Source organism: Lycorma delicatula, chromosome 1 (assembly GCF_047948215.1).
Source record: "Lycorma delicatula isolate Av1 chromosome 1, ASM4794821v1, whole genome shotgun sequence".
NCBI classification, from domain to species: domain Eukaryota; kingdom Metazoa; phylum Arthropoda; class Insecta; order Hemiptera; family Fulgoridae; genus Lycorma; species Lycorma delicatula.
In genome coordinates, this window is record NC_134455.1 from 159,982,638 (window position 1) to 159,996,774 (window position 14,137).

The window sequence follows — 14,137 nt, forward strand, 5'->3', positions numbered from 1 at the left end:
TTATTCGGTTAAACTGAATATGGTTTTTAAGCACAACGGGCTTAAAAGCCGTGTATCATATTCTTCTTGATTGTGGTAAAGTGTACAAATAGATTATTAAACTACTTCCAGCTATTCTATTTGATTCATTTTTCCGGTTCTTTTATTTTGCAGAAAACTATATCTATGACCTTGAAAAGGCCCAGAAAAAAGTTTCTGGAGCGGCACCCCCACTAATTTTACCTACGAGCCGCTACTGGCTTTAATAGTAATCTTACCATTAAAACTAATTATTATACTTTTGGGAAATACTAATAATTTTCATTATCGCTTCCGTTTTTATAAAAAAAATCTAATTGATAAATAAAAAAGTTGATAAAAAATTGAAATTTAGTGGATATATATGAACGCTTCTAGCCCAGCAGTCAATCAGAGCGCAACATTTTGGTCACGTGACAAGCCACGCCTATTTTATTTTAGAGGAGAATTCACATATCTTGCAGTCTTTTGCGAGCAAAATTCTTATATTTGACAATTTTTTGCAAGCAATATTTTCCCATTTATGATTATTTAATGTATCTAAAATGCTGGAAATTCCCCATTCTTTTCAGTCTTTTGCCAGCATCATTTTCAAGTTTAAATGATTATTTAATATTAGCTCACTCAAATTTGAGTGACCAAAATATTTCATTTAAAGTGTATTCAAAAGGTATAAATTTACATACTTATTTTGTAATCTTGTGCAATAAACATTTTCAATATAATTCCAATTAAAAATAAATGAAATAAAAGAATACAATAAAAAACTAAGATGAGAATAATTAATTATTAGTGAATTTATTTTATTAATTATATTGTTGCTTTTATTTTGCAAGTTCAAAGTACAAATAGTTGTTTTTATAGAAATAAAGGAATTAAATTTAACATAGATTTTAATAATAGTAGGTTGCAAATTTGACCTTTAATCCATTATCAAATATTATAAAAAATGAAATTTTTTTTTAATCTTCTAAATAAAACTAATTTAATGTAAAATAAACAAATAAATAAAATTAATAATCTATTCTTGGTTTATTACTTTTCCAGTTAATGGTGAATAAACAGCCACAGTATCATATATTAATAAACAATATGCGGTTGCGTTGGGCTTGAAATTTTCTTCAATTTCAATTTTAATTTTCATATTAGAACACCTGTTTTTATAAATTCATCTCATCGAGAATAATCAATTACATATAATGGAAAATTACTATTTTTTTTTTAGTTTAAAAATGAGTATGGTGACGTGATTTTTTTATAATATGATTTTTAAATTCTACAAACATACTATACATCAACATTTGATCTTCCAAATTTTCATATGGATATTAATTTGAATTTATCATTACTTTAATATTTGTCGCTTTACAAGAATCGAATTTTGACATATCTATTATAATAATATTATTTATTCTATCAGTTTGAAAACCTATACTAACATAACGTGGTTTATCTAAGAGTGATGTTTTTTTTTACATTCCATTTTACAGATTTTCTTTGAGGAACTGTTGGATATTCGTGAAGTTCCCAATGTCTAAATTCCATATGCAACTCTATTTTTTTCTCTCAATTTAACTAATTCTAATTGAAATTCGGGTGCAGTTTTTAACGTGGTACATCCCATGCGATTATGGTAATTTCCAATTTAGATTTATGATCTGAATCTACAGCGAGTATCGCTTTTACATCAATATTACGAGTACTAGGTTTCAATATTAACTGTTGTGTGGTATTTATGATGATGTTTTTATAATCTTCTGCAAAACCCATTAACACTGATAATGAAATACATAAAAGTAAAATTACAATCATTGTCTATATAAATTTTATTTTCACCACTAATCCGACCAGCTCTTACAACTGATGAGATTAAAAAATTTGTAATTGAAAGTACATTTTTCATGATTGTTGTTATCCCTTCATTTCTAGTATTTGCTATTTCTTGTCGGTTTATAAGATATTTAATCTCGTCGAATTAAAATGCACCCCCAAAATTTATCAAATCTGATGTTGATTTTTTTACTATTTTCACCTAAAAGTTTTCCCTTAATAAACAAAAAACTACGCTCGGAACAGTGTATACATAATTGGTTTACAACGATTCTAATTTCTGCATCATTACGGTATTTATTTACAAACGGATAATGTTTGTAGTATTGTTTATACGTTAATGAAACATCATGATGTATACATATGAACACTTGAATAATTCGTTGTGTAATCTGTCTAAAAAAGATTAATTTTTAATTTCAATACTTTATTGGTTTTGATTTTAATTTTCTAATAACAGTTCCAAGACCTAAAACTTTTAACTTTTTAAAGCTTTCTTCAGTCAGTTTGCAACTTTTTTTTTAACATAACCAACATCATAATTATTATCAAATACAGCAGTCATAATGTGTACATCTATAAAAAATAAAAAAATAATTTATTCGCAATAATTTATTTAGATAGTCTCATTACCAACAACAAGCCGACTTGTTCACCGATTAAATTTAATAAATTGTTATTTTGACTGGTCAGTTTTACTGTATTTCTAAATTGTTAATTTCTTTCGCATTTACCGGTAAAAATATAATATTAAAATGATATTCCTAAATTATATCACAGGGGTCGGCAATTAATGGAAATGTATAAAAAATATGTTCTTGATCTCCATTTTTGAAACTGCTATTACAGGCAGTTTCATATTGCATTTTACACGTATTATATTTACAGGAGCAATATTTATCGGTTGATCTGATGCATGAGTTAATTCGGCTTCAAAAGTCTCGATCCGTAACCCATTAAACTTCCGAAATACCGTAATATTTATTTAAAAAATCTATCCAACTGTGCTTGATTTTTTTTCAATTCAGCTTGTGTATATTCACCGATATCTTCAATCTCATAACTGCCTGTCGGTATATTTATGTAATTTTTTTAGTTAGTACATAATTATTATTGTTTTCATCTTTTCTTACATCTTGATCAAAACCAAAACACAATTTATTATTTTTATTTTCTTCTACATTTGGAATGGTGTTTCCGGTCATTAGCCGTTTCATTTTGTCCTTCTGAAAGATCAATTGGCGGAAAAAAATTATTTTTAATCGCTGAACCATCAATTGATAATAAAAGCGTCATCACTTTTAATAGAAAAAAATAAACAATATTAATATTTTATTCACATAAAAAATCTAAAACATAATGGTCCGCAAATTACGTCATCATCGGTTTGATATCTAGCATTATTGTATGTTACATTGCAACCACCGAAATAATTCATCAATTCTATTGGCGGATGTATATTGTCGATATTTTATTTTCTGTTTAGCCTTTGGAACCACCGTAAGGTATTAGTTCAGAGAATGAATGAGGGTGAAATGTATATGAATGTGAATGAAGTGTAGTCTTGTACTTCTCAGGTCGACCATTCCTGAGATGTATGGTTAATTGAAACTGGGGCTTTTAACTGCGAAAAAGTCGAAGCTGGAATTCCAACTTTGGCTTTATAAGAGATCAATGGCAAAATATTTCATATAAAGTAACAAAATACAATAAATTTATTGATGTCTCAGATTATTTTTTCATTTTATCAAGCTAAACCAGTTGAACCAAAACCATGATAATTACGTTTACTTTCATCAAGTGTTTCGCTTTCAATCCAAGATATACGTTCACATTTTGATATCATTTGTGCAATTCTCATACCTTTTTGTATCATAAAATCTTTATCGTCCAAATTAATAAGCATAACTGTAATTTCACCGCAATAATCGGCGTCAATTAGCCCCGGTAAATTGGCAACTGAAATGCCATCTTTAGCCGTCAAACTTCTGATCTGGCTCTTATTTGTGCTTCAAAAATTTTCGGTAACGATAAAGCAATACCGGTTAGGATAATTCTTATTTCGCCAACTTTTAAAATCGTATCGATAATTGAAATTGAATCTAAACCTGCGCTTTGTTCGGTAGCATATTTTGATAAACCACCAATAAAACTATTCATTTTCTTAATTTTAATTTGCGTTATATTATGCATTTCTATGAAATGAAAAAAAAACAACAAATAACCTAAAAAAATTTTTAATTTACATTATATAAAATAACTTAAAATAATTATTGATTATGGATTGCATCGGCTGGAATTCCAGCCGATGAAAATAAATGAAACAATTTAATATTTATTTAAATTTTCTCGAATCCCTTCAACTTTTTTCATATTGATTTCGTGTTCTCTGATCGATTGGGATATCAACAATTTGGTTCGTTGTACACAAACAAGTAAACACTTGTGTTTCCAGAATATATTCGCCCATTAGAGAGTACAATGTATCTACCAATTCGTTTGGTTCGTCCCAGTATTGGTAAATTGGATTATAATTTAACTAAGCATGCAATAAACTGACACCACTGAATGATGTTGATGATGTCTTGTATGGCGAAATTGTTCTAGCAAGATTTTTTGGATGAAAAAGTTTTCTAATTATTTAACTGTGTTTAAAAGATTTGTTTCTTTTTTTTACTAATCCAGCATCTCTTAGATGAGCACCAGTTTTTCCAACGTTTCACCATAAGTCTAAAATTGTATGAACTTTTTTTAGGTCTAGATTTTAAAAAAATAACTCTAAAATGCCAGGTGTGGTATTATATTGTTTGTCATCACCCAAATAGATTTTATCGCCCTTAAATTCAATTTTTGTACTATCCAAAGTAATTATTTGCTTTTGTATCATATTTTACTCCATACACATTATCCAATGATACTTTTGGACCTGTTTTAAACTTTTTTAATAATGTTTTATAACATCGTCATCTGTTTCTTCGGATTCTTGTGTAAATGGACTATCGACCACAATATCTGTATATTTTGTAAATTTAATAGGTTTGTCATCAACTATAGTTTGTTCAATTAAAGTTATTTGTTCAGATGGTGATAACATTGTTGAGTTCCTACATCAATCATCTGAAAATTCTAAATCTTATGCTAGCAAACTACTAGTTTCTTGTTGTCTTTATAAAATGACAGGTAATCTATCACCCAATTCACAACCTATTTTAGCTCAGTTAGTGGCGGTATTGGTTTTGGTTTATCAAGTTTTCCAATTTTTTAAAATTTCTTTTATAGGTTCAATTATCGGTTTAAAGTGTTAAGCAAACAAAGCATCTTCTTTAGCTAAACCCATAACAAAAGCTGCAGCTGATTTGGAAGTCGAGAGTTCCAGCGTTGAAGCCCTAGTTAAGTCGGTTATTTTTATACGGAATTAAATACTAGATCGTGGATACCGGTGTTCTTTGGTGGTTTGGTTACAATTAACCACACATCTCAGGACTGGTCGAACTGAGACTGTACAAGACTACACTTCATTTACACTCATACCATTGTAATTCCCAGAGGCAAAACAGGAAAATGAAAGAAACGTTTTACGTTTAAAAGATTTATTCAATATTTCAGTTTTAATTATTTTTCCTTTTTAAACATGATTCTTTTAAGAAAAAAATTAATATTGAAACGATTAGTTTATTGATAAAAATTAAAGTTATTACGTGGTGTTTACTCAACGATTAGAAATTTAACGAAACTGTTTCTATAACGCCCTATTATTTTTATCAGAATCTTTTATTTTTCTATTTATCGAAAAATAGAAAACTATAATGATTTTGTTCCAAACATGATTGCATAAAGATTTAGAATCTTCAAATGACGTATCAACATTAACGTATTCTTTATAGATGTAATGTAAATGTAATTCATCTTGTCTGAATAAAATTAAAGAAAAATTGCAATTGCCACGTATCGATTGTTTGCGCCAAATAAAAACAATCGATGTCGTTATGACGGTCTCTGACAAAATATTCACCAATATTGCTTTGTTTCTCTTTAATTACATCATTACTGGATGCGGTTCGGTCGCTTCTAATGATATAATTTGATAGTTTTCAGTATATTCATAACAGAGTTCTGGATTTAATATTGTTAGGTCCGATAATGTTCTATACAATGGTTGAAGTAAAGCTTTTGAAAAAAAATGAAAAAATATTTAAAGCGTAATCCATTTGGTTGAATTAAAAGATTACAAACTACATTTGTTTTACCGCAATTTGACGGCCCTTACATAATAATACGTCTGTGTTTGGTCACAATAAACCGTGTTTATTCCGTTCAAAATTATCTTGTCCCAGTTTTGAATTTGTATTTAGTATAGGAAATATTGATTTTTGTTGTGTTTCCTTCATTGCCTCTAATTATTAAATATTTAAATTGAAAATTAATAAATTATTTATGATTTTAAACAACAGCTTATAAGATTACATTAAATTTATTAATTGAAAGTAAATTATAACGACATTTTGACAAATCATACTCTTCAAATTCTTCTAAAAATAAGCCAGTATTTTTATAAAATTTATCTAATACAGTGAAGAAACTATGTAAAGTTATTTTTGTATACATTTCATCCCAATAATCATTTTCATAAATAAGTCATATAAAATTTTCAATTACATATTTTATTGCTTTTTTTAGAAGATGGAGTAAATGATTATTTAACATAAAATATCTGAGGATAAGAATCTACATTATTTACATTCTTCAAGTATTTCGCCAAATTCTACATTTTTTCTGCACCAACAATACTACATTTTTCTGCTTCATATCTATGTAAAAAACGTTTATCAATAAAATATCTGTTTTTATTTTTATGCTTTTTGATGTAATTTTTTTAATAATTTCTTCAAGTTTTTTACTCGAGTAATAAATTTGCATGGAATAATAACATATCAATATGACTACTAACAATTCTAACATTGTGAATCTACATATAAAAAAATCTAATGTGGACACCACATGACTTCCTTGTACGTCTATTAAACACATTAACGTCTATTAAAACATTGTTTTAAATTAAAAGTACATAAATTTTATTCCATTAATAACTTCTGGTATTTTTTTTAAATTTTTGTGGTTGTTATTGAATTATTATTTATCGTAAAGATGTTTTTACAATCAGAGGTTGATAATTAGTAATAAATTATACAGTCAAAATGGATTCAGGGGGTGGTCAACATAGATATTTCCGCGAAATTTTTCGCTATCACATTACTTCCTTTACTTCGTACAAGGAAGAAAAAATTATATAATAAACCAATAAAATCATCAAACATCGTTTAAAACTATCCATGAATTGTATTTTTATCGAAATCTAACCATTTTACATACCTTTATCGCCCTTACTTTTGATTATTTTCTCAATGCTAGATGAACGACAGATAAAAGCGACCGTTTAAAATTTAATTTCTATTATCAATCAGTTCATAAGTAACGTGTCTAGATTCAGCGTGTACTGTATTTGTTTTGAAAATTTCATTGGTTCAATTCGGCAAATAACCTTTATAGAATGCTTTTTTACGTTTGCTTATAGGAACGTGATCGCCGACTTTTAATTTAAATTTTACGATATTTAATCACCTATCTATTTTTTATTCAAATTTTTTAAAACTTGAGCTTCATTATTATGATTTACATTATTTGGTTTAAATTTTGTAGCTGAATGCACAGTTATTGAATTCATAAACTAAATCTTGCAGCATCTTGGTTTGCTTGGCATTTCTTCCGCTACCACCCCATTCGGTCGCCCTACAGCCTAAGACCGAATGTCTGTGCCACAAACGGCTACTGAACCTCGATACAGTTTAGCGACCGGTGTCCAAAATAGCTCCACTAATTAATCTAGAGTACTTTACTCCTCTAGTAATCTGGAGCTTACCTAACAGCGATAGCGGACTAAGCGCGGTGCCATACATCATCGGCTTATGGGTCACAACCGCGTACTTGTATATTTACTAAAATACGTAAGCGCACCCCGTCAACTACAAAAAATATATATGACATCCAAGAATTGAAATTTACTTCGTCTAGACAGAAATTCGCTACCACGGCTAGGTAGCTGAATACTAGCAAGTACCTGTTCACTATATTAAAGCGCTTGGAGCCTTAATTGGCTGGAGGTCAGCCATATATCTCTAGGTTAGCTTCCCACAGCAGTGCGTAAGGAGTCTTTCCCTTAAGTAAACTACTGATATCGGTTGAACAAAGCAACCGCATCAAGGAACTCCCACACGGTTCGACAATGCGGCTCTCGCCAGACTGACTCGCCGCTTGTGAGTGACCAATTTTCCCCGTGACCTCTAAATTCCAAGGTGGCCCGGTCTCTGGTTCCCCCAAGAGCAGAGCTGTCAAGCATCAGATGTTCGTTTGACTGGACCTCCCCGCAGACGCAGAGCTCATCAGCTGACAGGTGGAACCGAAATGGATATTGGTTCAAATTAACACGGTTGATGAGCACCTGGCCACCCGTTGATCTTACAAACGAACTCGAGGCATACCACTTCTCACATCCCGTATAAATTTATTCAGGGATCTTCCCTTAGTCGTGGTGTTCCATTCCACCTGCCATGCTTCCACTGCGAGGCTCTGCAGCCTCTTCCATAGACGGGAGATGGGCAACTGAACATGGGGGAAAAAATAAACGGGGGTAAAAAAATAAATTAAAATAAAGTTAAAAAAGGAGATAAAGTCTGATTCGAACCGATGTGCTTTCCCCTTGTAAGATCCAAATATTTCATTAGGCTACAAATCTAGAACCAATAAAAATAAGAACCACTTATGATATATCGTTGAAAAGCTCTCAATGAGAGCTTATTATTGCAGTTTAGAAAAAATCCAAAAGTTTGGAGATTTTGGGCTTATTTGGACACTTTTGGGTCAGTCGATTGCAATCAAAAGGAGAGGTGCACAACTAGATTTTACAAAAGTCCTAAATCCAAAACTTCAACATCTTACGGCTAATCGTTTACTTTACTTCGTACAAGGAAGTAAAAAAATATTCAAATTTTGAAATTGTTAATAAAAAATAAAAGATCCAAACAATGTAAAATTTTACAATCTTATTCACTGCGAGCTTAAATTTAAAAGGAAATATAACTATTTTCATAGTAATTTTTTTTTCAGGGCTCCGTAAATTTTCCACTACCAGAATGTTTGATTTTTGTATTATAGGTGACTGTAAGAATATGGTACACGGCCACAATAGGTAGCTTCATGACAATCTTATGAAAAGTGCACATTCATTTTAATTTTACATTGCTATGAAGAAAAACTTATCTTTTTCATGTCAAATTTTTAACTTCGTTTGTGAATTAAATTTTTAGCGACTTTTTTGTTGCCATTTGTTTATGGATATCCAAAAGCAAGGATCATTTTTGTTCGGTCTGATTCTTATAATTTAGGTATATTTTTTACCAGCTCATAATTTATTAATATCAATATAATATCAGAAATAGCAATTATTTCATTAATAAATATTGTAACTAAGAATACTTAATGTTAAAATAAAACGTGGGCCCAGAGTTAAAACAAATTTTATGTACCGGAACGGCATTTCGGCACCAGTGCATCCCCGATTTTTTCCCAAAAACTACAAAGTAAAATATCTGTTTGTATCTATACTACAACATTTTTATAATTTATATTTCGGTTTGTGATATGTTTGTTTTTTCTTCACATAAAAACTCATGAAATAGGGTTAAATCTAATGCGCAGATGTATACTAAAGAATAATTTTAAGAGATTGTTTTAGTAAAAGGAGAATAATAAAAAGTAATTTATCTCCTGAAAATTATATTTTTTCCTCATTCAACATTTTGTGTTATTGTGTAGTATTACGTTGAAAAATTTAAGTAAAGCCATTCCATTTTTTTTTCTATTTATTACAATTTTTATTTAATTTTAATTTATTCATGTAAAAAAAGTTAGCAATTTTCATCTTTTGCATTGTTTCTCATTCATTTAATATCATTATTTTTAATATTATGAAATAATTTTTTTCTTCTAATCAACTGACATATAATTGTGTTATGTTACCACTTTCTCCCCAAGAAACACAAACAGATTATACTTTCAATGCAATAAAATACAGGCTACCAATATACATGTGTGTTTCATTTAGCTTATTTTTCTTATATTTTTGCTATTTTCTGTATTTTAAACTTATTACTGAATTTTGAAAAAAAATTATATAACTTAGTTTAATTTTGGTTTAAGTTTAATTTCAAACAAATTTCTTGAATTTAAAAATATGAAAACAACTGCTTCTTGAACTCAGAAATTGTACTTTCCAGTTTGTAAATCGTGAAATCAATTCTGAAATTACAAAATTTATTTCTGTTAAAATTTCAGAAATTTATCACACCTATTTGGTTCTTGGTAAGAATTGTTACTTTCTTAAATCAAAATGTGTAACTCCTCATTTCTCTTAATGACAATTTGACACTAAATGTGTAACATTTGCACAGTTTTGAAAGTTTAGAAATTTGTTCTAAAAATTGAGTCTTATTCAGACTGAGTTTTAGCATTAAGGAGAGCAAACACTTCTTACCAGATTTAAAAAAAAATAATTCTTGCCAAATTATAGTAAATTGCAAGTGGTTTAATTCCTATTTTTTGAAATATGGATATACGTATATGTGTTATTATTACTATTATTATTTCCAGGGAATGATACTTTTTCTGGATAAACTTTTTTCTTGGATATCTGGAGAAATTGTAGAGGGAGACTGTCATCCTATATCATATTTAGTTATAAATCAATATTGGGTTGAATATCTTTTAAAGTGTCTATCAGCTTGATCTCTCTGCAGAGGGTTAAGACAAGGAAAGTCTGATATCATCAGGTGATAGAAATGTTGTGAGGGAAACTTTCAAAAGAACTCTGGATTGATACAAAAAATAAATTAACAAAGATATAAAAATACAAAATAAATAAAATACTCAGTCAGAGGGTAAGTCAACAAACAGCAAAACTTAACTAATTTATTTCTGTTTATATAATTTTTTATTTGAAATTAACTTAAAATGAATGTTTATTTTTTACAGAAATAGTCAACTGATAATAAAAATAATATACAAAATAAAAGTGATTATTACATGTTAATTTAAAATTTAATTTTCAAAAAATGTAAGCATGTACACTTAATACATTAAGAAACACCAGCATCTTTGGCTAATGAATAAAACACTGATGCTTTATTTTGCAACAGCTGAGTAGGTGAATCAAACTCAACAATTTTGCCCTCTGCTAACACAAGAACTCTGAAAATAGAAGATGAATAAAATAAAAGAACTATTTATGATATTAAACTATTAACACACTGATTGTAAAAGTTTTATCTTCTCAGTTGTTTGACTATTCTATTGTAAGGTGACTCTCACAATGTAATTGTAGTTTAAGGTATCATATCAAATTGATGGCCAATATATGTTACAAATAGTAATACATTAAACTTTAAACCAAGCAATCTTTCTACACAGCTTCATAATTTGGAGATTGAGATAGTACAGAGATTCTTACTGAAGTTTTTCATTTCTTTATTAAACTGAAGTGTTATACAATAAAAAATATTACAGGTTCAGTTGTTTTACTGTATCTAATAATATATTTTTACTCACGTTTTCTTTTTATGGTATAACCAACTTGCTCTTCACCTAAGCCCAGTCTTATCAGAAAGCTATGTTGTAAATATTATTTAAAGTAGGACTATGAAAGTTATTAAGTTTCATGTAATGCAGATGACACAAAATATTATTTACGTGGTTTTATTCTTTGAATAAATCTAAACGAAAACAAGATTGAAGTAACTAACTCTAAGTAGACAAATGTAATAAGTAAATATCTGAATATTTGTTTTAAAAAAATTTTGAAAATTTAAACTCTTATAAAAAAAATTGATAAAGCAGCTTGTAACTATGCGACTGGCCACTGACAAATCTGCATTCAAAGTAGTCCCTAAAGTTAGGTATATGTAACAAAACGCCAGTGACAAGCCTGTATTCACAATTGTCTGTATATAAGTTTCTCACACTCAAATTCTTGGCACCAAAATTTCCCCTTTACCTATGATGATTTTCAGCACAAAAATAATAAAATTTATTTGAACAATAATAATTTTTCTCTTTATTATTTCTATATTCTTGCAACAGGCTTTGTTTCACAAAATATAATTTACTAAACTCTGTAGTCTCTGTCATACATTGTTAGCTGGCAACTATGGTAAAGAACTCAATATAATAATAATAAAACATCAGGGATACTTACTGGCTCCCTCCTACACTTAGACAATATACTATAAAAAGTATAGAACAAAGTCAAAAACACATCATCTGATAGCAGAAAACTATAAATATACATCAACTAACAGTTATTTAAAATTACTAACATGTTATGGTGTTGCTTTTCAGAACAACAAACTAAATAACAAGTTTACACAGAATAATAACGTGAAAAACACTTAACAAACACAGCAACCCAAGAGTATGTAAATTAAACTACAGTGAGTGTAATAATACTCTGGACAAAGTAGACACATTCATTCACTAAACAGAGGCACAAAAGAAGCTACATACACTAATGAAATCAAATTTCAAACTGCTTCATAGAAATAGGAAAGTAATTAATTACAACATATAAATTTTACATGTTACATATAAAAAGTAAGATTTCAAAATACTTGAATAATATGAGATTTACAAACAAAATTTAATACAATAACAACATATTAAACAAACAAAACACATCATAGCCCGAAATACTATTTGATTAAATACTTAGGGATATCATAACCTTCCAGGTTTGTCTAGCGGTTAAACTTGTCATCACAAAATCAGCTGATTTTTGAAGTCAAGAGTTCTAAGGTTTGAGACCTTGTAAAGGCTTACTTTTATATAGTTCTGAATGCTAGACTGTGGTGTTATTTGGTGGTTGAGTACCAATTAACCACACCTCTCAGGACTAGTCAACCTGAGTCTGTTTCAGACTACATGTTTATTAGTACATTTAAACTTAGGTGACTTTGTTACAAAAAACTTTATTACACTACATCTGCAGCTATGTCAGGCCTGGCAAGCCAGAAGCAATAACTGTATTTGCCTATACATAAATACATACACACACACACACACACACACACACACACACACACACACACACACCTGGCAGTAGCTGGAAAACTGGTTGGAGAAAACAAACAAATTTAGGGATTTCATAAGCTTTTTAAGAATACTATTATTATACCTGTAAAATTTAAAAATATTTAGTAACTAACCATTTCCATAATTGTAATAGTCACATTACAATTCGGTATAGATTCAACAAGCATACTATAAACTTTTTGTAATTTTTTTCATGTATTCATTAATTTATTATGTTTTTGTTTTAAAATTTTCATTACTTTAGTGATATGATATGGCATTAAATAATTTAGGAATACTCAATTTCCTTGAGAAAATAGTTTTTTAAGTAGGTGACTTTCCCTACAGACTTCTGATGTATTCCTTTTCAATTTAGCATCCACTGGCACTAAGGCTGAGGAAATCAAATGTGAAAATACTGCATTTGTCTTACTCGTTTTTTGTATTTAAATGATTATATGCCATGGGCTAGTGAAAAGTTATTAGATTTACCACTGACTGTTAATGTGATTTCAGTCACAGCCTAGAATTCTATGTAGGTAATCTGTAATTACAGATAGCCTACAATCAATATTACTTTTTCTTACAAACAGCGAATACTGTAATGGATTTCTAAAAACTTCTTTGTTAGAGATGAAAAGGAATCCGTATTTTAAGCTTTAAAAAAAGCATTCTCCATGCCTAACTCAATACCAGATTCATAATTTTTATTGTATCATATTTTTAAGCTCTGAAAGAAAAACAATTTTGAATTGTTTTCTTTACGTTATGTCCATTATATTTCATGACCTAAATAGGTACAAAAATATAATTTTGTTACACTACACTGAAAAGGTTTCCACAGAACATCATTTAAACAATGGCATGTTTATCAAATAACTTACCAATTTCTTAATAAACAAAGGGCATATACAGATATTAGTCTGAGAACAAAGAGAATGGATCTGGGTTTTTGTATTTAATGTGCAAGGAAATAACAAATTTATTAAGTCTAGATTAATTTGTATGTTTTTGTATAAATGCTAAGTGAAGACTCTGACATTTATAGACACTATAGCGTCAAAGCTAATTGCACATATTGAAACAACAGTTTACTTTTAAGTACTCCACTTGC

The 14,137-nt window shown here is 29.0% G+C and overlaps 1 protein-coding gene across 1 annotated transcript in view; it reads right to left on the minus strand.

The window, feature by feature from the left end:
• Window positions 1–11,036: 11,036 nt before the first annotated feature.
• The window catches only part of LOC142317695 (multidrug resistance-associated protein 1-like), a 203,261-nt gene continuing 200,160 nt past the window's right edge, over window positions 11,037–14,137 (minus strand). Inside the window, exon 31 of the mRNA XM_075354243.1 lies at window positions 11,037–11,148. Within this exon, the coding sequence (XP_075210358.1) occupies window positions 11,037–11,148 (112 nt within the window). The remainder of the gene's footprint in view (window positions 11,149–14,137) is intronic.